Source organism: Vidua chalybeata, chromosome 2 (assembly GCF_026979565.1).
Source record: "Vidua chalybeata isolate OUT-0048 chromosome 2, bVidCha1 merged haplotype, whole genome shotgun sequence".
NCBI lineage: Eukaryota > Metazoa > Chordata > Aves > Passeriformes > Viduidae > Vidua > Vidua chalybeata.
The window spans coordinates 19,791,163-19,815,278 of NC_071531.1; the positions used below are offsets into that span (position 1 = coordinate 19,791,163).

General features: G+C 40.2%; 1 protein-coding gene across 1 annotated transcript in view; it reads right to left on the reverse strand.

The window, feature by feature from the left end:
- Positions 1 to 6,676: 6,676 nt before the first annotated feature.
- CLCN4 (chloride voltage-gated channel 4) overlaps positions 6,677 to 24,116 on the reverse strand; it is a 41,656-nt gene continuing 24,216 nt past the window's right edge. The window contains exons 6-12 of the mRNA XM_053936139.1: positions 23,744 to 23,950; positions 23,572 to 23,652; positions 22,504 to 23,049; positions 20,314 to 20,500; positions 16,898 to 17,296; positions 11,952 to 12,168; positions 6,677 to 10,558 (exon numbers count right to left, since the gene is read on the reverse strand). Of these exons, the coding sequence (XP_053792114.1) occupies positions 10,468 to 10,558; positions 11,952 to 12,168; positions 16,898 to 17,296; positions 20,314 to 20,500; positions 22,504 to 23,049; positions 23,572 to 23,652; positions 23,744 to 23,950 (1,728 nt within the window). The 3' untranslated portion in view covers positions 6,677 to 10,467. The remainder of the gene's footprint in view (positions 10,559 to 11,951; positions 12,169 to 16,897; positions 17,297 to 20,313; positions 20,501 to 22,503; positions 23,050 to 23,571; positions 23,653 to 23,743; positions 23,951 to 24,116) is intronic.

A 24,116-nucleotide genomic window follows, 5' to 3' on the forward strand; every position in this document is an offset into this window, starting at 1 on the left:
TATAAACAATAACATCTTTTAGAATTGCCGTTGCAAAATAAGACCTTTCCATGCTCAAAGGGCCTCTGTGCATTCCTTACACAGATATTGCTATGCCAAAGGACATACTAATGCAAATAGGAATGATGGTAAAGAAGAAGAAAAATATCAGGTCAGAAGAACAAAACTGTGTTTCTTTTAGCTCCATAGGCATGGCTATATTTTCTTCCTGACAGCGACTTTGAAATGGCAAAAGAATTCCTTCAACCAACTCTTCCTGTGACCTAAATGCATAATTGATGAAAATGTATTGTTTACATGAAAGCCTCATAGAAACCACCAGGAAAGCATCGCAGATTATTTTTTCCTCCTTTTGCCACTATGTTTTTACAGATGTGATATGTGGTTTAAGGAGCCAAAGCAGACAGTTGTGCTTTAGCCCTGCCAAATATTCCAAACAAAGAAAAAGGTTTTTTTCTTTCCTCTCCCTTTCCTGACAGAACATATATAGCTAAAATAAATAAATACATAAATAAATACAATTTTTAAAATAGCTTTTAATTGGCATATCTACGAAAATTCATGAGGCAAATTATACATTTGGAGCAAACAATTATATAGCTTTGATTCCCGCAAGAATCAGAAGTCAGCGCACAGCGAGGACCCCGCGGTGGCCTCTGTCAGCCGGAGCGCGGCTGGTGGCGCTGGCACTGCCGCCGCAGCCGTGCCGAGGGCTGGATTGCCACCTAGCGGGACCCCGTTGCTCCAACCCGCTGGAGCTGTTAAACCCCTGCTCATTGTCCTAACTCTGATTAATAAATACTGCGCCTAAATGTAGAGCCTGGAGCAGCGGATCACTAAACACCCCGAGCATTCAGTGCGGCACAGAATGAAATCATAGAATCACAGAAAGGTTTGGATTGGAAGGCACCTTAAAGATCCTCTAGTTCCACCCCACCTGACAGGGACACCCTCCACTTGACCAGATTACTCAAAGTCTCATTCAATCAGGCCTTGAACACTTCCAGTGATGAGGCATCCACACCTTCTCTAGGAAACCTGTTCCAGCACCTCGCTACCCTCACAGTAAAGAATTTCTTCTTAATATCTTGTCTAAATGTGCTGTCTTTCAGACTAAAGCCATTACCCCTTGGGGAATATTTGCCCCAACATGTTGTAGATGTACCCAAAATATCAGGTGCTGGTTCAGAGGCAGCACAGAGTGACTATGTGGCACTGCTAGCTCTCCTTATCACATGAGGATGCTGGCCTCTCTCAAGTGTCCTCTGGTACTTGAACACTGTTATAACTGATAATATCTTCCCTTTGAAGCTCAGAGAAAATCTAAATGTAAGGAAAACCATGGGGCCCTCTTGTTAGGGCAGGAAAGATAGACCATGGCTGTTTGCTGTGATAAACTGCCAGCCTCTTGTGCTCAGTGCACATGGAGTTGTGGTTGACACAGCCACGGATTTGGTTTTCCATTGATCTGAGAAAGGCAGATTTTGTGCAACTGCAGAAAAGCTAAATGAAATTCCTGGTGCGGCTGTGTGGTGTGATGCAGTTACTCACTGAATATTCCTCCCCTGACTAACTGGGAGCTTAGCAGGAGGGAGCAGAAGAGGCCAGCCAGAACTTCTGAGGACCAACTTACAAGTCAGTCCCAAGAGGGTGTATCATCAGCCAAGTATCACAGTTCTTCACCTTTTTCCTCTGTGCATTCCTGTTCCCAGAGCCCTGTAGCCAACGAAGGTGGGAGGAGGCAGTGGAGCAGTGGTCTCCAGATCTGCTGGGGAGGAGATGTCTGCGCTGCTGCTCCAGCTGCTCTTCGAGTGTCACCAGGTAGAGAGGAGCACCTGCTGTTTCTGTGTGTGAGCAAATGTAACCACCGCTAAGGCTGCTTTCATTCCTGGACTAATGTATATGTTCATGAAGAATGAAAAAGCTTCAGTAAGAGAGGCAAAAAAATTCATAGTCTCATGAATGGGGCATTATTCTGATAAAAAAAAAAAAAAGGGGGGATATTGGCAAAAGGAACTCCTCCTGTCCTCTATATTGCTGAATCTTGAACAGCAAGAAGGCAGAATTCTATCATGAAGCCAGAAAAAGAGCAAATAAGGCAGTATATGTTACTGTGGTCTGTATGTACCAGGCCATCAAATGATCAAGCTGGCCCCTGGTTCTAGTCCCTCAATGGTTTGTCTTTTACAATTCATGAGCACTGAATATTTATTTTGTGGAAATAATGCTGGTAGCTAGACTGTAGATTAGCTACAGACTTCATTGCTGCCAAATTTGCATTCTGTGCAGAAGTCCCGTGAACAGAAAGAGCAGATATGTTGATTTGTTTGGGGGTTCTTCAGTTATTACAGAAAAGCTGCAGCAAAGAGGCAGAATGGGTTGGGACTGGATGGTTGGGACTGAATGAGTAGAAAAACAGCAAAGTGAGAAAAGGAGGAGGGGATGGAAGTGTTAGTTACCTGCCCTACCTGGTTATCCTTACGCAGAAGGAAAACTGGTACTCTTGGAATGGTGGCTGTTTATCTGGAAGGAAGCAGCCTGACATGGAGAGATTTACTAAGCAGGAATTGTTGTAGTCATCAAATGAGCAGGGTTTTCTATTGCCTAAACCTGGCCTGACAGAGAGAAAAGGAATGGTTTCATGTATGTTCCCACAGGCTTGGAAAAAAGAGGTGCAGAGGAGCTTATGATTTATTCCTTGTGTTCCTGTGACTAGTACTTTGTAGTAGTGGTCCTTAAAAGATCAGACAGGGACAAAACATAAATCAGCATCAATGTTAATTATCTATGATGTGGAAAATCTTCAGGCAGACTATTTATACCTTTGTTGTACCTCTAATTATTGTACCATTTGAATTAATAAATTGGGTAAATAAATAAATATTATTATTATTCAACAGGTGCTTAAATGTCAGACAGAGATTAAAAATCAAAAATTAGTACAATAATCTAAATGATAATTGATCTCAAGCAGTGTCTGCATGTTTAAATATTCTGGTCAGTGACAAATAGTTGTTAGATTTTAGCTTCAATTACATGAAGCAAAATACTATGTTCAGGCTACAGCAAGGCCTAAAAATGTGATGAACATCCCAATATCTGAAATATGAGAGTATAAGCAGAAGCCTAAGTTTCCTATAACAATTTAGATACAGATTCTGCATCTCAGTGTGATTCAGAATAGCTAGCTGAGTTATCTTTAAGTCTACAAATGTCCCTTTTAGGAGAACGCTCCCTCTGGCTTGGCAGAACGCCCACCAGAGCAGCAGCTGGCAAAGAAGGAGCTGCACTATGGTAACTTAGTGAGCTGCACTTAAATCAACACCTACAAGACCTGTATTGCATGGATATTTACCTAACAAAGAGTCTCTAACCATGAGGTTACTGTGAGAAAGGGAAGGGCTGCTGATGGCACATATTGTGTTTCTTCCCTGAATCTCACTGCTGACCGGAGTCATTTTGGAGCCTTTGGTAGAGTTTGTGTCCTCTCCCTCATCCATGAACCACAGCAGAGCTTAGGTGTCTCTCTTCCCAGGCTTGGGATCTTCAGTGATCTGGTTGCCCCCTGTACATAATTCAGAAATTTTGGATTCTAATGGTCACATAATCTGAGAGTTAGCTAAGTAAAATTTGTCTTTAGGCAAATTGCAACTTTGAAAATTATTTAAACACAAATATAATTTATAAATCATAAGGCTACACAACCTTTCAATCTTACCTGTTGGGAATCTTTAAAAGTAGAGAACTACAGTTCATTTGACTTTTTAATTATATGGAATGGTGCTTTTGCATGGCACAGTTATGGCACTCACTCATTTTTACTGCATTTATCAAAGAAGAAATGCTCAACTAGCATTTAATGCACTAGTCCTGCAGCACTGCTCATTAAATTGTGCATGGCCACAGTCCGGCTCTCGCTAGCAACTGTAGAAACAGCGAGCTTACTTCATGGAAAAAAGTTGTCTTTTAGAATGCATTAGGAGAGAAAAACAATAGCATTCATTGCAGTCAATATATTATTTTTTATTATTATGGTTGCTGTCAAGATATTATTTATATTTTAGGTATTACTCCTTCCTAGTAGTGAGACCAGCCAGTGCATGGTATGGTTCTCCTGAAAGTGGGATGCCTCTGTGGACATAACTTTGAGACAATAAAGCAGCTCTTCCTAGCTAATATAGTTGATTGTGTAGTTTCCTAAACAATCTGCACATTTTATTCAGTGCCCTTTACTGAATCTTTGTGGTCTAAGACTGGTTAATCTGAATGGTATGTAACATCAGCTGGCCACAAACATTGCTCTAAATGATGTTCAAGCCAGGAACAAATCTTCAGGCTTTGCAAATCCCCACAGAGAGTTGTGCACTGATTGTTCAGGCTGCACAATCATTTCTTAAATGGAACAGAGCTGAAGTGCCAAATACTGACTCTCACCAAGTTGGCTCTTACATATGGTTATGTCTTCCTAAACAGTTACCTGCTGTGGCTGGGGAAAGCCAGTAGGAGCACTCAGATTATTTTAATCCTGACTATATAAAATAATTCTGAAAGATAACAAGGGTTGAAATCATTAACTGTGCTAAAATAGGGTTTATAATGTCCTCAAACTGAAAATATTAATTATCCTCAGAATACAATAAGGTTAAAGGAGGAATGGAGAGTTAACCAAATGCTGCAGCTACAGGTCAGCAGTTCCTGTTTCATTCTGCCTAAGAGCCCATAACTGCTTTAGGATAGAGCTCTCATAGTCACATCCCAGCTCCAGACTGACCTCACGGGGATGTCACTAGTTACTGGTTGAGATGGTGAACATACTAGACTGATCTGTGAAATGCAGCAGGTTTTTTTTCTCAGAAGTTCATCTTTTTGATATTGCATTAAGACAGTGTGAGGACTTCAAGAAGCACAATAAACAGTCTCAAACACTGTCAAACAAGAAAGTTCCCACAAGGGAAGCCACCACAACAGGACCTTTGAATAACTACAGATGGCAAAAAGGAAGGCATTAATACCAGACCTAATCAGAGGTGAAAGTTTGGAGTTAACACACTTGACAAAATTCCACTGTGCAAACTGTGGGAAAAGCACTGACACCAACAACAGGAAGGTGCCAGGCGTGGTGAGGCAGATCTAGGTAACTATCTGGACAAAAGCTCCCACCAAGGCAAGCTGTGAGAAAGGAAGTATCTTATATATGTGCCATCCCATGCCAGGTGGGAACAGCACCCATGCCTTATGGATAACCAGGACTTGGACTGTGTAAAAGTGATACCTCCACAAGAACATGGGAACCCCCACCAGCAAGCAGACCAGGATGAAGAAGGTCCAGCAGGACATCACAGGATTTCACGTGGTGATAATATCTTTTCTCAGTCTCTCTCTCACACTCTCTTTCTCTTTCCCCAGCTCTCTTCTTGCTCTTTCTACTTGACATTTACTGTTTGCACCTTAATTCAGGCAGAGACAGCTCAATAACCAGATCCTAAGCAATAGCAAGGCAAAAAAACAAATCAAAAAACCCTGTGCAGCATTCCAGCAACACTGAGTTTGCCATGTCCTCCAGGAAGCAGCAATGCAAAATCCTGTGCGCCATAAGTGGAGGCCCTCCACCAGAGATGCACCTTTCTTATTTTGGGTACGGTGTCTGTGAGACTGTGCTTAGTGGGCCACCACAGCAGTGAGGAGCTAGAAGCAAGATCACGTTTGGAGCAGAGGAGCAGAACAGCACAAAGGAATAATACAGCTTGTAGGAAATAGATGTGGAGGAAGAGCCTCCCCTAAAGGAGAAAGAAGGCACATGGATGATAACAGGCTGCTTGGTTTGGATGAATGGAGGGCAGGCCAGGATGTGTGGAGCACAGCTGCACCATAGCAGTGCTGAATGCCTCTGAACATTTTCTATTCCATTTCCCAGCTGCACCACCACAAGTGGTAGTTCTAAAGTTCAGAACCCCATGACCAAATACAAACTACAGGAATTATTACTATTTATTGAAGTTGATGCATTCCTGATGACTCCTGGGGTTTTGGGGTGTGTTTTGGGTTGTGATAAGGGCACAGCAATCAGTGGAATGAGTTGAAGGCCATGGGACACCCAAAACCAGTTTCCGAAATGAGTAATTTAATTTGAGCTAGGATATTGCTGGCATGTTCACCTTAGTTAGTATTGATCAGGATCAAGCCCATATTCTTTGCTACTACCTAGAATTCAGCCTCTGACAGAGATTTACGGTATGTTTCATCCAATTAAATGGGGATGATTGAACCTGTCATTTTCAGTCTTTGATCTTAGCTCTGAATTAAAGTGCAATTGAAAAATATATACAAAAATTATATCATAGTGGCTTCACAACATCTAGTTTTAAAGTTTCATGATCACTGTAGACAGAACAACCTGATTTTTCTTCTCTTTTTAGATTTCTAAGGTATTTCTGATGCTGAAGAAAAAACACTTTTCTCTGAAAATAAAATAGCCAGCTGTCAAGACTGATTCTCTGAAGTCCACTGCGTGAACTTTACTAACTCCCTTCTTAATATTATCAAACCTATAATTTAACTGATATCCTAGATCTCTAGAACTCAGGCTTGAGTTATTCCTAAAAGTGAGAAAAGGAAACAAAAATTATAGAGACATTAAGTGAAATACTTTTTTAATTAATAAGATATCCAAGAAATGTTTCCAGTACTGTAAGTCAGTTTTATTTAAAAAATAGAATCCAAACATTGTTTTTTATAAGGTGCAACATATACACTGTTTTCTACAATTAAAAAAACCAAAACAACAAACAGAGCCAAAGCAAAACTATAGTCATAAATATAGTGTCGTTCAAACACGGAATCAGTGAGTCTTCTGTAATCCTTAAACATTCTTTTTCTGCTTCTTCAAAGCATAACAATTAATAATTAGTGTCACTGGGACAGCCAAAGGGTCTTTCTAACGTCATCCATTTCTGTACTTCATTATTAAACTTTCCGGTACAGATTGATTCAAGTTCACAAGCTGAATGTAACTTAACACAGTTCATGCAAAACAAAGGTACAATACTGAATCTCCATTATTCAAGGATTTTTATTCCCCTGTTTGGTTTAGTTGGGCATTTTTGAAGGCTGACTGATTGAAGGACTGAACTGAGGTTGCATAAAGTCAGCAGTATATACTAAAATACATAACTCAGATTGATAATGTTACGTGACTGTCTTGAGTTCTACACATTCAAATAAATAGTTAGGGCTGAGATCTATGCCTCTTGGAGTCTATTCAGTACCTTCTGAAACAAATTTTGGAATTCAGATGGAAAACAGTGCCTGATAATGTGCTTGTTATGGGAAAATAAATTAAATCATTACATCATAGCTGCATTTTTTGAGATAAGCATGTTATTAATTTATATTAAAGGTGTTCCCTTTCAGACACCAGTGTGAAGAGCAATAAAGGCTGTAGCATGGAAGAAGTTTCCTAATTAGCAGAGTCTGTCCTGTTTCAAAGCCCTCCATGTTATTCTAGCATCAGCCTCAGCCTTGATGATAACACCAAGCAGCTGAAGTTAGCCATGAATGTGCCATTCCTGGACAGCCAAATAGCAGCCCCTGGTCTGGTTTAACATCTTTTGAACAGACACTGGAACAAGGAGCAGCACTACATGGTTACATGTCCAAAGGTTCTTCCCTTGACCCCTTAGGTATTTAAAGCTTTCCATCTAGAAAGGAATGTGTTTGATAGAAGAGAACTGTACACCCATTTACACCTGCCTTTTACTTGGGTGATAGTTCAGGGTCAAACTGCATTCACAGTAACCACATAAATCTCAATTCTTCTGCTGGTGCTTGCTACAAACCACCATGTTTGTTTTTTTGGATCTTATTTTTAAGCCCTGAGGACTCCTCCTAAGTAGTCTAATAAGGCAAATCAACAAGCTATCACAAGGGTGACTTGGTTTGAGTAAATCAGGCCTCTGGGTATTAATGGGAATTAACCACACAAGTCCATGCCTATGCATAACCACAGATTGAGTTTAACCTGATAAGACAAGTCAATACATATGTGAATTTGTATTCATAGCCAGATTAATGTCAGTTAGGCAAGTCCACGTCTTTTTCTCATAAAATTATAATGTTTTTCAGTGTTGATACACTATATTGGTTGCTGTTAGCAAACATGGAAAGTAGAACATGGTCACACAGTTTTAATCCAAGAATGAGATTGCTCTCAAAAGTCAGCCTTTTTAGCTTAGTCTACATCCCTTAGATTCTAGAAGTTATGGGTAGAGACTGACAATTGTATAAAGCCCCATTTGGATTCAGTTGTGGGAATGAACTGATTTTATGATGGCATCTCTGTTCAAATGAGGAAATCTAGTGTTTATGAGCATTGTTGTTGACTTGGTTTTTTATGAGTTTGGCTGCTGACAGCTTCACAGAAAAATGTAAGAAATAATCACATTATGTTCTATTTCCTATTTTCAGAAGAAAGGGGTTGCTCAGTCCTATAGTTTACATAGCGTTAATAATATCCCTTTAATAATACATTGTACTGCAGCTGTTCAGTTAACAAAAAGTATACACTGAAATATTTATGGGCTTTGGCCAGAGCTACATGTATTTATGTCAGTCTGTTGCAAACACCATTGTTAAGTAGAGTACTTAACAGATTAAAATTGTCCCTCTACTTCCGTTTCTTTTACTTCAGCAATTCAGGCCGTACTCCATGCGAATGCAGTGGGACATATGCCAGAAGGAAGCAGGGTCACTGGAGATAAGAGGAGGAATTTGTGACATAGAACTTCGGCATCTAACTCAGGGTGCACCTGAGTAGCTCTCTCAGTTCAGGGACACAATAATCATGGGCATTGCCTACATGTTAGATCAACAGTCTGGGTTTGGGCTGGAGTAAGCAACAGGTTGTTCTGGCATGGAAGGTCATCTCTGTCCATGAGGACCATTCAAGCACCACCCATTATCTGGGTGAATTTGAGCAAAAACACCAGAGGTCTTAGATGCCTAAATGAAGGGACCAGGAGATCTGAAGAGAATTCAGAGCACAATCTTTCTCCAATCTTTAAGTTTGCATCTATAAAGCAAGGGCAGTGTGAATTATGTGTTACAGAGAGTGCAATTTGGTATTCTGTTACTGATAGCAGTATTGACTAAAGGGTTGACCGTCTTCATCTCACATAGGACTAGAACAAGGGTTTTAGGAAAATTTAACATTTTTACCTGAGTGACTTAGAGGTCTCTACCAGGGTCTGGTAAGTCTTGTGTTCTTGGTGCAAACAGATAAATACTTAAAGCTTTCCTATGACCATTTGCATTCTCAGTCCTTCTGGTCTTATCCAGCCACAGTGCTGTGGAGAGGAATTCTACAGTCCTATGACTGACGAGTGCATAAAAAGTGGATCTCTTACAGAATAATATGACTGTTAAATTAATTTCAGCAATCTCTTGGCAAGTACATAGAAATGCCAAGAAAGAGCAATGACAAAAAGGACCTAAGTAGACAACCAAGAATCAATGCAGAATGTCATTCATTTGTGAAAAATTGTAATGAACATAAGGGAAGACAGTGAGGGATTCAACCTCTTGTCACTAACACTGATGAGAGACAGATACCACCATCCTTTTAGTGCTTTTGAAAACCATTTTATGAACTTCTATATTTTCTCTGGTTACCACAGCAAACCACAAAATACTAAATTTTACAGTACTTGTATGCAAAATTGCATAGAGAGATAATAAATTCTTACAAATAAATCCCATTTTAAAATTTATAAGGGAAAGCTGGTTGACAGAAATGCTAAGCAGTATAAAATTCAAAAGACTAAAGCTGGGAGCAAGGGACACTATATTTTAAAGTGATTTGAGGCATAATCTTACTCTTTTCTTAAGACTTAACTCCATTCTTGATTCATTAAACATTTACAAAATAAATGAAGATGACAAAGTCTTTAATTTATAAATATGCCAATTTTTGTCCATCATGAAAATGGTATAACTCAGTAGCAAACAAATAGCCATGATTCCATTACATAGCAAAAGAAACTGACATTACTCATCTACACTCTCTGGCTTGGAACACAAACCTTTCTATCTCTTAGCAGCTTGTACATAAACAGTGTCTGCTACTCTTCACACCTGCCTCAAGAGTTCCTATGACCCTGATGCCTCCCGCTGGTGCTCATGGCTCTGCGTCTCCAAGCACTGCATCACTTACACCCACCAGTGCTCCAATTGAGCTGTCAGGAACCTCATTAAGGAACACATGCTTGAAGTCTGCAGCTGCTCAGAGCTTCTAAACTGCCTTCCTCATTAAATAAGTGCTGTCCTGCATCCACTCCCTCTGTCAGAGGCATATCAGGCCATTCCTCATATATGTTACCTTTTTCTCTTTAAGCAAGATGAAACACAGAAACACAGCCTTCGTGTTAATCTAGAAGGGATTCCTGTGGGGTTACTTTCTTCTTCTTTACCAGTCTAGTTAAACATGATAGATTCAGGGTCCTGGTTTGCCATTTGAGCCATATGTCTTAATACATCCTTTTTAGTTATGATACCCAGCAGCCTCCTATAGGAGAAAAGGAAGTGAAAGGTCAACAATATCATAGATCATCCAGACTTTTTCCCTCGGGAAATTTTTCCCAAGGGACATTTGTAAGTGTTTCCATACAGTACTGTCCATCTCATGTATTCCCCAATTATTACATTTTTATAAAAATATTCTCACCTCATGTATTTCTACTACCCCAGCCATGACAATTAAGTGAAATACTTTGGCTTATTCCCTCTTGTTGTTGGGAACATAACTGAGTGAGGAGCTACAACAACTAATACTTCATACAACAAAATAAGTTTCTTTAGGCTCAGGCTGTGAGGACCAGCAGTCAAACCCAAGGTATCAGTGCTTGGCAATACATAAAGTAAGCTAAAGCACAGGGTTTCTGAAACTCTCACTGCCTGACAGCATAATTCCTTCAAATTTAAATTATAATTTCTCATTTATATGAACCTAAATGAATTATATCTGTCAAGAAAGATGAGGCCTATGGGATGTCTGGCCCCAAGAGTCAAAAAATTTCATAACCTTCAGTATTCAAGGGCTTTTTATTTCCAGTCCTTGAAGACCATTAGGCGCTGAATATTGAAACTATGTCATTGTTAATAGTTTTTCCACCTTTCATTTCACGTAACTTCTAAAAGTCTAGATATAAATTTCTGAAGCCAGGCACCAAAAATCAGAACCTTTACCTGTGTCCCAATAATGGTTCTTATTTTCTTAATGCTGAGGACACTGCATTGACAGTAACAACTGATATGCAATATTTTTTAATAACAAAAAGACTCTTTAACAGAAGAATAAATTTTAATCTTCCACATTTGGAAGTGATGGCTGTGGTTTGGCTATCCTGCTATCACTAGATCCTGGGATGAGCCATGATGCCCAAATATCTCAAATTCCATTGGAACTGTGGGATGTTACGTCTAGTCCACATGGTACAGCTTTTTATTCCCCTAATTTAATGTTTACTCACCTCCTTCAGCTGTTATTTGAGGGCCTTTGGTTTATACACCTTTCTAGTATCCAATAAAGAAAGGTGAACAGAGTAATTTTCCTCCAGTGACACCTTTATCACAATTTTCACAAACATCCAATCTAGCTGGATGTCTCAAAACAGACATATTCTTTGCAAACAATACTGCTTGCCCGATCTGCCTCTGCTGAAAACTGAATGACAGTGGAAGTCAGAACAGTTTATTTTGTATTTATTTTTACCTTATCTAAATGAGAATACACTAAGGATTTGGGAGAGCAGAATGAAATATAATACCCTGCAAGCACCATTTTGGTTCTGAGTCTGACTTCTTTTGCTGCTCTGGAGAGACATGGGTGAGGTTCCCTTATTCATCCATTCACAAAATAAGACAAAATAAAAATATTCACTTGACTGTCAACTACTCACCCACTGCGAGTCACCAGACACTGCCGGAGTCCAAGTTTTCGGAAAATATCTACCACAGTTTCCATCGGTGTGTGGTCAGTGACGGTGAACGGGCTCAGGTTGAGAATACGCCGCAGTTTCAGCGGATGGGGACTGTTGGGTGGCAGTTCTGGGGGGTCTTCGGTGAAGTACACGATGGAGTTGCTCACCACCCCATCCTGACGCTGTCTCGCATTCTCTGTACAGCACAAAAATTGGTGTAGATAGGGAATTAAGTTTGATAAAAAAAAATAATTCCTCCTTTGGAAAGCAAGGTTTGGTTTTGTCTTTAGCGTACTGAAGTCCCAGAAATTTGTGTCACTGAGTAACCTTGAATTTCCTTGAGACATTGCTCCCTAAAAGCAAATGTGATATTTTTATAGGCACGTATTTTTCCTTGGTTGGGATAACGCTTTTCTGAATAAACATGCAGCTCATTGCATTTCACAAACTTCACTAATCCAATTTCTGTCGAATTCAAATCACTGTATGTAATTTCCTCCATTGTGAGAATCACAACAGAAACTTTATTACATGCCTGAAGGAGTGGAGTCAACAGCTGTGTAAGTTCCCAGTTGGCTTGAAGAAGAACTTTTCAGTGGATTTGGGAAAATGTGGACATGGTGAGCAGATTTATGAACACAATGCTGGGGAAAGACAAATTCCCATTCCAGGGATCCAGAGGCGGTGTGGGTGTTTTTCTACATCAGCACACCTCACTGGCATGCAGGGTAAATTTTGTGCGTTTACACTTAATGCATTAAATAGTTTGCATATCTAGATTTTAAAAAAGAAAAATAAATTAACTTTCTACTTAAAGGAAAATAGTAGAAGGAGGAAAAATGTAGGGGTAAACAGCACATGTGTGACCATTTTCAGAAGTTCAAAAGCTATCATTAATACTTTGATCAAACTACGAAGTGAACATCACAGTACATCTGGAGATTGCATGATCAGTATAAGCCTTTTACTTAAAGCATGCCCCAAGACTTACCATCAGAGTACTTTATTTTCTTTGTAGTGTTTACCTCATCTCTACTCAACACTACAGAGTATAAACATTTCCAAACAGATTTCCAAATGACAGACAACTTTTCACTCCCCAGAATAAGCATATCATGTGTTTGGCTCTGAGGGTTTAACTTTTTATTTTTTTAATAAATTCTTGGAAATAGTTAAATTATTGCTTTCAATTAACATAGGTTGCTTCTGCTCTTGAACTCATAATCCAAGCATATGTAAATATTCTTGGAACTCTCTGCCATCAATCAGAGTGAGAAACCTGCTCCTGTGACTTGTAATGTAGACAGTGATGTTTTCCAACATGTTTCAGCTGCTTTTTTTTTTTTTTTTTTTTTTTTTTTTGCATTTACCGATCATTGTCTTGTAATATTTCTGGAACTGGAGCAGTGCTGGCTCAAACCTAACATCAGTACAGTATATGATTCTTAACCTTCTCACCCCACATATTACAAGCCCTATTGCAATTTACAGGAATGATGTTAGTTTTGTCTCAGCTTGTTTCAATTCACACATCCAATTTCAAGTGTGAATATGCCTGCATAGTTCTTTGATACATGATCTGTGCTAAGAGGTAGCATTAATCAAACTGAAGGTAACTGCCACCCTTTGATAAAAACCTTTGACAGCTAGGTATTTCCTTCCCAAAGCTGCACCCTAAGAAATAGGGCCAAGCATTTTGGTTACCACATTGCTGTTCCCAAGGCAGCAGTGAGCCTGAACAACAGTGATTAGCCAAAGCCATGATTTCACTCTTCCATGTCAAACACCTCTCCAGAGAAATCTGAATGATGTAGTACTATGGAGTAAATACAGTGGCATCAGAAACATGGTGGATTTTGTATGCAGTCTCACTGGATGGGGGAGTGTGAGTAAAGGTAAAACGGAAGAGCAGATCATTTTTGCAGTCAGTGGGTAAGAAAAACAGATACAGATTAACAGAAAGAGCAAAGCAAATGGATGACAATGTCTGGTTTTACAGAACAATCTATGCAGGCTCTTGTCATAGCTAGAGAGTGAATTAATTCTCCCAAATGTGAAACAGTCTCGCATATTCAGGGGTTCACATTTCACAGCCTATATCAACTATGTTGATCAACTCCACACTGGGAAAAGCATATACATATACAGGCATATACATATACATATACATATACATATACATATACATATACATATACATATACATATACAGGCCACCTGGCTATTGTCCAAGGCTCTGCCTTTTGCATGGTGGAGTTGGAGCTGTCCAAATTTAAGAAAAGCTTTACAGTGTCAAAAACTCCCCTCCGTAAGACTGTAAAGTAGGTGTCATCTGAAATGTAGACACCTCTTCCCAGAGGGTGACTCTACCACCTCACCTGCCTACCTACTCAACAAGGAGCAATGGAAGGACACAATCCTCCTGAGGATGCTGCTGAGCAATTGGAAATGGCATTGCCATTCACTTTGAAGGTATGTGATGCATTTATAAAGCATGCTGCACTCAGTAGGAAAGAAATTTTGTAGGGGTAAATCATGAGGCAGATAGGTTTGTGCAAACAGATATTTGATGCAAGACTCAGCAGCTATTGCCTTTATCGAAGAAGGCAGATGTGTGAGGGAATTGGAGTACTTCCCCAGAGTATTCCCTGGACCACCATACTACTGATGCACAATTAATTGGGCCTGAGAAAGAAGCTGAAATTCTTGATTTAAACCATGTCTCTATGAAGTGCCAAGTGTTCTTATGTAGAGGTATCAGAGCTAGTTCAAACTGAGGAGGCATTCTGCAGGGCACAATGCCACGAAAAAACAGATACTGGTGAAAGAAGAGATACTGGAATGGGCCTGACTCTGTTTTTGGTAAGACCTCATTCCCTGGCTGAAGTGCTGCATGGATGGGGCTTATGCTTTTCTGAGATGTAACTCCAGTATCTCTGTCAGGCTGAGCAGGTGAACCTGAACAGGTGAATAAGAGATGTTTCACCATCTTAAGGAGAATTGGTGTAATGGCTCCATGATCACAACCATGAAGCAAGCTGAGGTGGAGGTTCATAACACATTAGCTACCCTTGTGGTAGTGATCAACAATACCAACTCTGAAATTCAGGCAAAGCAACTTCAGAGAAAGAGGATTAGCATTCAAAAGGTTGCTAGCATGCTTTGCCCTGCTCTGTACTGGAACCATATACCATGTCTTTTGAAACTAAATCCAGATTTTAAGTCACAAGGACACAAACCATACTGGAAAGATTAACCATTTATCATAGTGTCAGCACAGAATGACAGCACTCACACTCAGCCCAAGGTGAAAAGGGTTACCAAAGATCACTGGTGGCTGAGGATTTTAGAAAAACTCATCTATGCGTGCAATAATTTAATTTTAAATCTAAGTTCTGTCTCATTTCCTATAAAAGATGCTCTTAATTAGAACTGATCAGGAGACAGTACCTTTTCCTCTAAAAAATGCAGATGTCAAACAGTTTTTGAACAGGAAAACATTTTGATCTAAATGTTTACTGAGTTTAATTTTAACTGATTTCTTTGTTCATAGCCTGACATTTTCTCACATCTTCTGGCAAGACCATTCAGCCACACTGCCATTTATGACCTGAAACAAAAGACTCAGTTCCTCAAAGTTCTTTGACTCACTTCAAGCAGCCTCTGATCTTTCTGATTTTAAAGTGAGGGCTCTGCATCTTCAGTCCATGCAATTTTCCCACTGACATACCTTCCTGAAAAGGAGGTGCAAAAGACTATTAACTTAGGAAGGCACCAAGTGTTAAAGCCATGACATGGCATGGGCAGTATAAAAGACAGACCCAGGGTAGGCTAAATTCATCTAAAACATGTGCTTTAAAGACTTCAATTTTTATTTTAGCTTTGTGGGAAGTGAGCTGGAAAGCGGCTTTCAAAAATAACCCAAATTTTCCATTTATTAATTTTCTTGTCTGAAAAATACGTGAATTTCCATCAGAGATAACAGCTTTTTTAAGGTGCCTGAACAACAGGGATGAAACAAAACCATGCAGAGAATAAATCCAAGTCAAGAAGGTTTGGATATACAAGACATTTCACTCCCCTGCAAAGTACAAGGCAACCATGCCCAGATGGCATCTTGCCTGCCTGCCCAGCTGGCTCTCAACACCACAGCACTGCCAGAAATGGGAGCAGACAGTGGGCCAGCCTTGCAGATCTCTGCAGTTGTGGATGCCCTGGGTCCAGAAAAGGTGGAAAAACTTGCTTTCATCCAATACACTTGTTCTTCAATCCCCACTTATTCATCAGATCAACCAGGAAAGGTCCTGACAGTCAAAATCTTTAATGACCTGGAATTGGGCTCTCAGGCAACCAGCCAGCTATCCACTGCATGCCAGACAAAATTCACCCATCTTTACCAAAAAAATATTGTGCATTGAAAACCTTTGACCTGTAGCACTAAAAGCCTGCATCTGAGGAAAAACTGAGACAGAGCACCAGAAAGGAGCACAGGCTAGTTCATCACTGGGTGACCAAAGTTCATGAATGCCCCAGTTCATGAATGCTTCTGGAAGCCTATGGAGAGAGAAAGAAACATCACTACACTGGCTTTTGGTCTGGTTCTGACAAAAATTCTGGCATACGAGTTGAGTTTCTCTCTGTTGTCTCTAGAAGAATTTTATTTGTTATTTGTCACTCTTTTGCGTGACAGCAAAATTAAGCCCACAAGGGCAAAGCCCACAAATTTCTATCAGGTGGTATGATGCAATAGAAAAGTTTCCATGTCCAGTAAAACTAACCAGTAAAAGTCAGATTTGAAGAAAAAGTTAGATTTGATGCTTTTATCCAATGTTTATCCATTCTTCAAGGTGAATAACACTGTTAACCTCCTATCTTGTCTAAACTCCTTTCAAAATCAATCTTTTGGACATTGATACTCTACTTACTTATTGCAAGGATCAGCTCTCGTCTCTGTGCAAATCCAATAAGTCTCTCTGAGTCTTTAGAAACCACCACTGGAAAGCCATTGTAATCGGTCTCTTTGATAAGTGTCTCGACATCCTCCACCGTCATGCTGTCCTGTGTCAGCACAGAGAGAGGAGCTTCGCCACGCCTCGGTCTCATCACGTCAGTTGCCAGGGTGCGGTGGGTGAACTCATCCTTCACATCCAGGAAGGGGTAGCCATTCAGATGAATGTGAGCTTCATAGATCCCTTCTTTCCCAAAGGCATCTGCCACCCACTTGCTTGTGACAGCTGCAGCCATAAGAGGTACAATGTACTCCAGGCCTCCAGTTAGCTCAAACATAATCACCACCAGAGAAACTGTCATTCGAGTAACACCACCTGCCAACAAGGAAAAGACTCAAGTTTCTCTCAGTGCTGGTATACATACTAAGCAACTCACTTATATTTTTGAGCCTTACACTCAAAAATGCATGTAATTATTTATTCTGAGTACTTTGCCTTTATATTCTTAGGCTTGCTTCTCTGAAGAAGGGTATTTTTCATCTACTGCAATTTTCATCAAAAAGGTTGAGGGAACTTGCTCATGCCAAAGTTGCTAGCATTGAAAAGCAAACAATGAATGCTAAAAGACAGAGCTTCACAACCAGAAAGAATGCCAAAAAAATCAACTTTAAGGGATACTTGAGAAAGTAAAATTGAACCCTGCCATTAGCCCTCTAAATGACTCCAAGAACCAGTTAAGTACCATGGCTAAGGCAGGTAGGAACGTGGAGAGATGGCCTTCACACCAGCTCGTCTATTGCAGTCATGCTGAAGAGAAAGCTGAGTATTATCTTTGGGCACAACATGGTTACAAAATCCTACCTTGGAACAGCTTAGGACCACTGCAAGAGCTATGTTATTATAGCTTAAACCCTTGCTTTGGATATCACTATAGTAATTCAGTTTGAACTGGGTACAACTTGGTTTGAGGCCATTCAGGCATGCAGCCATAGGCAGGGTTGTAGCTGTATTTTTCAATCTAGTCTTTCCATATTAATTTCATAAGCAAGCTCCTTGCTCCTTCAGTTTACATTAAAGGATAAAAATAATCACATAACTGAGGACAAGTGTGTATGTATCTCTGAATTATTAGGTAACATTTCTTTGCCTCTGTTCAAAAGGTAAATGTAATAAATCTGCTATTTTTAGGACTCAAAATACAGCCCCATTTTAGATGAGAAAAATCAGAAACAGGTCATTAAAAGATCTTTTTATCTAGCAGCATACAGAAATATTCGATTGATGATTACTTAACGCTATGATGCAGATATGAATTTCATCTGAGAAATGCCTTAAACTTCTGACTGTGAAAAGCTGAGAGCAAATACCAGAGTAAGGATCATTTAATACTTACTCCATTTCTCTTACTTTAGGCAAGATAGTCTTTGGTACAGAAGAGCTTACATACAAGCTGTGGCATTCCACTGTATGCCTCACCATACTATTAAAAACCACTGCACCTGAATTTGAACCTTTTAAAAGTAGAAGTGCAGCTTCACCTTGAGTCCTGTGTGTAGTTTTGGGCATCACAATAAAAATAAAAAAAATAAAAAATAAAAAAATTAAGCTATTAGAAACTATCCAAAGGGGAGCCATGAGGATGATGAAGTGTCTGAAGGGGAAGCCTTTTGTGGAGTGGCTGAGGTCACTTTGTTCAACCTGGAGAGCACTAAGGGGAGACCTCATTCTGTTCTACAGCATTCTTACAAGAGGAAGCAGAGGGGCAGACACTGATGCCTCTCTCTGGTGACGAGTGACAGGACCCGAGGGAATGGCATTAAGTTGTATTGGGGAGGTTTAGGTTGGATATAAGGAAAAGATTCTTCACCCAGAAGGTGGTTGGGCACTGGAACAGGCTCCCCAGGGAAGGTGGTCAAAGCACCAAGCCTGACAGAGTTCAAGAGGTATTTGGACAATTCTTTTGGGTTCATGGTGTGATGTTTGGGGTGTTCTGTGCATGAAGAGGATTTGGACTTGATGATCCTGATTGGTCCCTTCCAACTCAGCATATTCTATGCTTCTATAATCCTATGCTGACTAGCAGATCATCTGCAACATCAGAGCCAAATTTTTGTGCATTATTTATATAATGAATATTAAGATCATTTATTGTAAAGAGGAAGTGCTTTACTTGTTTGGACAGTAAGATTCATCCCAGCTTTTTAAAAAATGTCTACACTGCTGTGGGTGTTCACATCCAAAGGGATGATCCAGATTGCCTTTATAATCTCTAGATAAAAACAGGCCCTCTTGAGGCCAAATTCATCTGTTCATTTGCTTGGTTTTAGATGTGTATTGCCAGATAAGACTGATCTTTCTCATACCTCATTTTTCTGTTTTGACTGTGAGGTTCATCAAGACAGTTAAGTTCAGGTGTTGATATCTAAATTACAGACATTAAATTTTCAAGCAAATTCCACCCTTCCTTCCTCTATATTGATCACACAAATGATCCTGCTTTTCCAGTATGAGCATCCAAATCTGAAATTTTTCCAGCTCTTCCTTGAGTACATTTTCAATTTCAAACCTACCCAATCACATTACTTATGTGATTACTTATACACATGTGTTATGCCTCTCCACTATTTTTTCATACGGTGATGATGATATCAATAACAGCAACAAAAGGAGATAGAATATGCAAGTACACAAGGGGAAAGATATGATCAGGTCAAAACATGCTCAGATGGTATGCTTGTAACATTTTTGTTGCATCTATGGCTAGCAACTTGACACGCGAGATATTTTTCAATGGTCTTGCTATAATAGTTAACAGATCACTGCTGTTATAACCAATAAATCCTATTGATTGAGTGTAATCCAGTATTGGCTTATGATCAAAATGTAAACCAAAATACAGCTCAGTTGACCACAGCATGACACATAGCCAATAAGACTCAAAATTCTTGCATCTGTGTAGCTTAAAATTTAGCAAAAACTGGGATGTTTTCTTCCTGCACTGAGAGAGAGCACCGTCTAAACAAGCAAGTAGCTTTAGTCCAGTTACAGTGAATTTCATTACATCAAATGGAAAAAATGCAAACAAAAGCACTCCTGCTTGGAAACCTACAGCCTAACTTCAATTTGTTCTTTCCTTTTCTCTGCTTTTTGGCAGACTACAAGGAGTAGGCATCGATGACTGGAAGCCTTTCTGTTGCTGACTATCTGGCTGATCACTGGAGCAACCAGTAGAGGAAGCTGCCCATTCTTTAGCCCATTGCGTCTTGATTTCAGCTTCTGTTGCACCCAGAAATGCCAACACAAACAGCTAACACCAACACAGGGCCCTCCAGAGCATGTCCCCAAACATCAGGGTTGGTCACACACAAAACAATGACCAGCAGAGACCGTACCCAAGCAAGCTGCTGCTCCCACCATGGCATAAAGTCCTGGTGTGACACAGTCTGCCCCAGGTCTGCACCAGTTCCTGAAGATGATCCAGTCATGATGGTGATATGCCAGCTGCTCCACTCCAATCCCAACCATCCTGCCAGCCATGGCTCCAACAGCCATGCTAGGAATAAAAAGACCTGAAGGGATCTGGAATGAAATATAGACACATGAGCACCTTGACAAAAATGGCCAGTATCAAACAATTTTAATTAACAGTAAGAGAACCAAGTTTCCACAGCCTCATGGCAGCCTACAGGGCTGATCCCCATGGTCTGGCACAGTTTTCTGCAGTGACTGAGTTTATGTGGCTACATGTATATTAATAGCTTTATAAAATGTTAGTGCATTTTTAAAAGAAATTTTGAATCCTATCTGCTGCATCCCACTGAATTAGGGAGATAAATGCTGTTTCTGAATAATAGTTTGCTTTTGAAGTCAAGATATTCCTGGCTTTGTCTTCATTGCTTTCTCAGTAGGAAGTCAGGAGCTGCTGATGGTTCTGTCATAGGCTTGAGAATAAGCCTAACTGAAAATAACATCTTGATTTCACCCTCTATCAGATGGAACACTTTATGGTTTTATTACTACTTTTTCAGGCTAAATCAGACCAGATTTTAAATTAAATGTCAAATGAAGAATAAAAATTCTGAAAAAGGGGGCTGACTGGTCAGGGGTAACTAATTCTATATCTCAGTTTACAATATATTTTCCAGGAAGCTCTGTGAATCATTACTTTGTTGTCTGCTATACAGACAAGTCACAAATCATAAAAAACAGTAATTAAATGAGAATGGAGGGGGAAAAAAAGAGAATGAAAATGCATTTTGCCTTGGGTAAGTGCATTTCCTCTTAGATATCAAGTGTACCAGCAAGTTAGAGATGTGTTTCCTGCTGGAGAAGACAATTCAGATCTGTGACAAGGGCTTGCATGCGGCTTTTGCTGTTTTCAGAGAGGAAAGTCTATTATATCTTTTTAAGTCTGAAAATACACCTTGAGCTTCCTAGAGAACTTAACTAATCACCTCATCAGCACAGCCCAGAGGCATCTAGGGCTGATAACAGCAGATGCTACAGCCCCCACCACATTGTGTTAACTTTGCTGATGCAGTTCAATTAAGTCCTCTAGATAAAGGTAAAGCTATTTGGTCTGTTCTTTTACAGACTGGTTGAAACTGTCAATTGCTTCTAAAAAATTTTAAATATATTGGATAACTAAAGAATCACATTTTGAATAAATTTAATGAACAAGCATAACAACGGGCAGTCAGCCATAAATCAGCTTCTAGAGTGAAAGGCTACAAATGGATCCTCAGTTCAAATGCAGTGTTTAAGAGAAAGAGGAGATACTTTAGTTTTGAGTGTGGTATAAAAAATACAGTGTATAACTAAGAAAAGTTTCTCATTGTCTGCAGCCATCAGATCCAGAAATAAATGCTCAGATAATGGGAGCTGTAGACAGACAGAGCCTGTTTTTTATGTGCTCTATTAATCAGATATATAGAGCTCACCACAAACAGCTTGGTATATATGGAAAGCTTGGATAAATTGTTCTTGGACCTTTTATCACTCTTTTATGGGGAGAAGGAGCTGCTGAAGGAAAAAGCTGGAAATCCAGAATATTCAAATGACACATCAGTTAGTCTTCTCATTCATTCCCCTTTTTTTCCAAGCTACAGTGCTTAAAAAGATTTAAAAATAGACCTTTTCAGCCACTTTTATATTTCTGTGATGCTCTAAATGTGTAAAATAGTAAATTTAAAATTATGACTTCCTTGAGTATAGCTACCTTGAGGCACATTAAGACATTAATCCAACAAGACAAACAACAATGTAAATAGCCCATATCCATGAGAGAGCTAAAAAACAGCTGCAGTGGGAATCATCTTGAAATCGCTTATTGGCAAGAGCGGGTTTAAATTTCCACACAGATTTCTTTTTCACTTAACAGAACCACAGATGACTAGAAGGTGGAAAAGCAGGGCTCATCCCTGTGCTGCCACAGGGGCCCACAGGGCAAGGTGCTGGCAGGCAGGTGAGCCAGCAGCATCTCAGTGACCGCCCAGTGGCTGGGGCAGGTCAGAGCCAGAGAGAGCACAGCTGCCCATGGCAACCCATCTGTGCCCTGCGCTCCTGTGCCCGCCCCCGATTACCTTCATGCCAAAAGTGAATATCGTGATGACAATTTTGAACACCAAAGCCAAGGCGAGCTGCCACATGGCAGAGTAGACTCCAGGGCCAGCGGGTCTGTCGGGAATGTCATCCACCGGCCGGGTCATGTTTGGGTCATTGATGTAGTCGCAGAGCTGCGAGGACTCCAGGGCACCGCAGTCGTTGAAGAGCTCGGAGATCAGCTCGCTGGTGCTCCTGCGGGTGTAGGGGTTGGGGTAGGCGATGATGGCAGTGATAGCTGTTATCACTATGACCTCCAGCACCGGGTATTTCCCAAGTCTGGTGGTTTTCCGCCTCCTGCACCAGGCGATGTTGCATCGGATAAAGAGGGTCCCCCAGAGGCCCCCAAAGACACCGAGCAGGATGAAGGGAAAGAGCTCGGCCATGTACCAGGGGGTGTGGTACTCCACGTAGAACAGCACCAGCCGGCTGTTTCCAAAAGGATTGATAGACCTCAGTGTGAAGGCAGCCACAAGAGCAGCAAAAAATGACCTCCAGAGGGTTTTCAGAGGAAAGTAGTAGCTGACCTAAAACCAAGCAAAGATCATAAATATTTCACTGAGTGTCACAGAGGGTGCTTCCTTTAACTACCACCACCATCTGTTTCATTTGATTTTACTGCGAGCACTAGACCTTACCACAGCCAGAATGTGTCCACAAAGGTATCAGAAAAGGCATTTTCAGATTTTATAAAAGGAGTAACAACTAGTTTAAAATTGATAAATTTAAATCCAGAGTTGCTCTCTAGAAAGTATAAGAAATGCTTGATAGCTTGGTCAATGCATTAGCTAGCTGAAGGCTGAAGAAACCTCAACAGAGGGATATATTTCCATAGTAAGTCATCTAATTTGTTTCCAGAAAGCCAGTGCCCTTCTGCTACTCAGATAATGCTAAAATATCTGGTTATGTCTTATTACTGGAAATCATAGATTATTTTTGTTATAGGGGGAAAAATAAGCACATAAGTATTTGAAAAATAATAAGTAATCTTGGAGAAAGGTATCAAATTAAAATATATTTACTGCAGCAAGTGAACTGCCAGGTCTCACCTCTTCCAGACTAAAAAGCACACCTCCAATTGGAGCCCCAAAGGCAACCGAAACTCCTGCAGCAGCTGCAGCTGAAAGTACCTACAAAGCAGATGTTTACATACAAGGCATGAGTTGTTTGAAACCCCAAGTATCCAGACAGGGAAATTAAAAATTTATGAGCCAACCTCACCTCTCTCCTCTTTCCTTCATTCTTGCTGTACTTAGAGAAAAGGCTGCTGAAGAAGTTTCCGCAGCAACAGGCCACATGGACTAATGGGCCCTCTTTCCCAAGGCTGAGGCCTGAAGACACCACCAGAACCAAGGTGACTGTTTTGATTAAAAGTGTCCATTTTCCCAGGTAGCCCCTAATAATGAACCCACTCAAGATGGTTTTTATCTGGAAAGCAGGAAGAACATGTTGAAAAGATGAGGAATCCTTTCATACTCTGAACTTCCAAATGGAGTTAAAACTCCAGCAGAGTTAAAAAAGTTACAGACTGCTAGAGACAGTGATGGAGAGAAAGAAACTGTAGGTAGGGCAGCTTTCCCACAGCAATATCTGA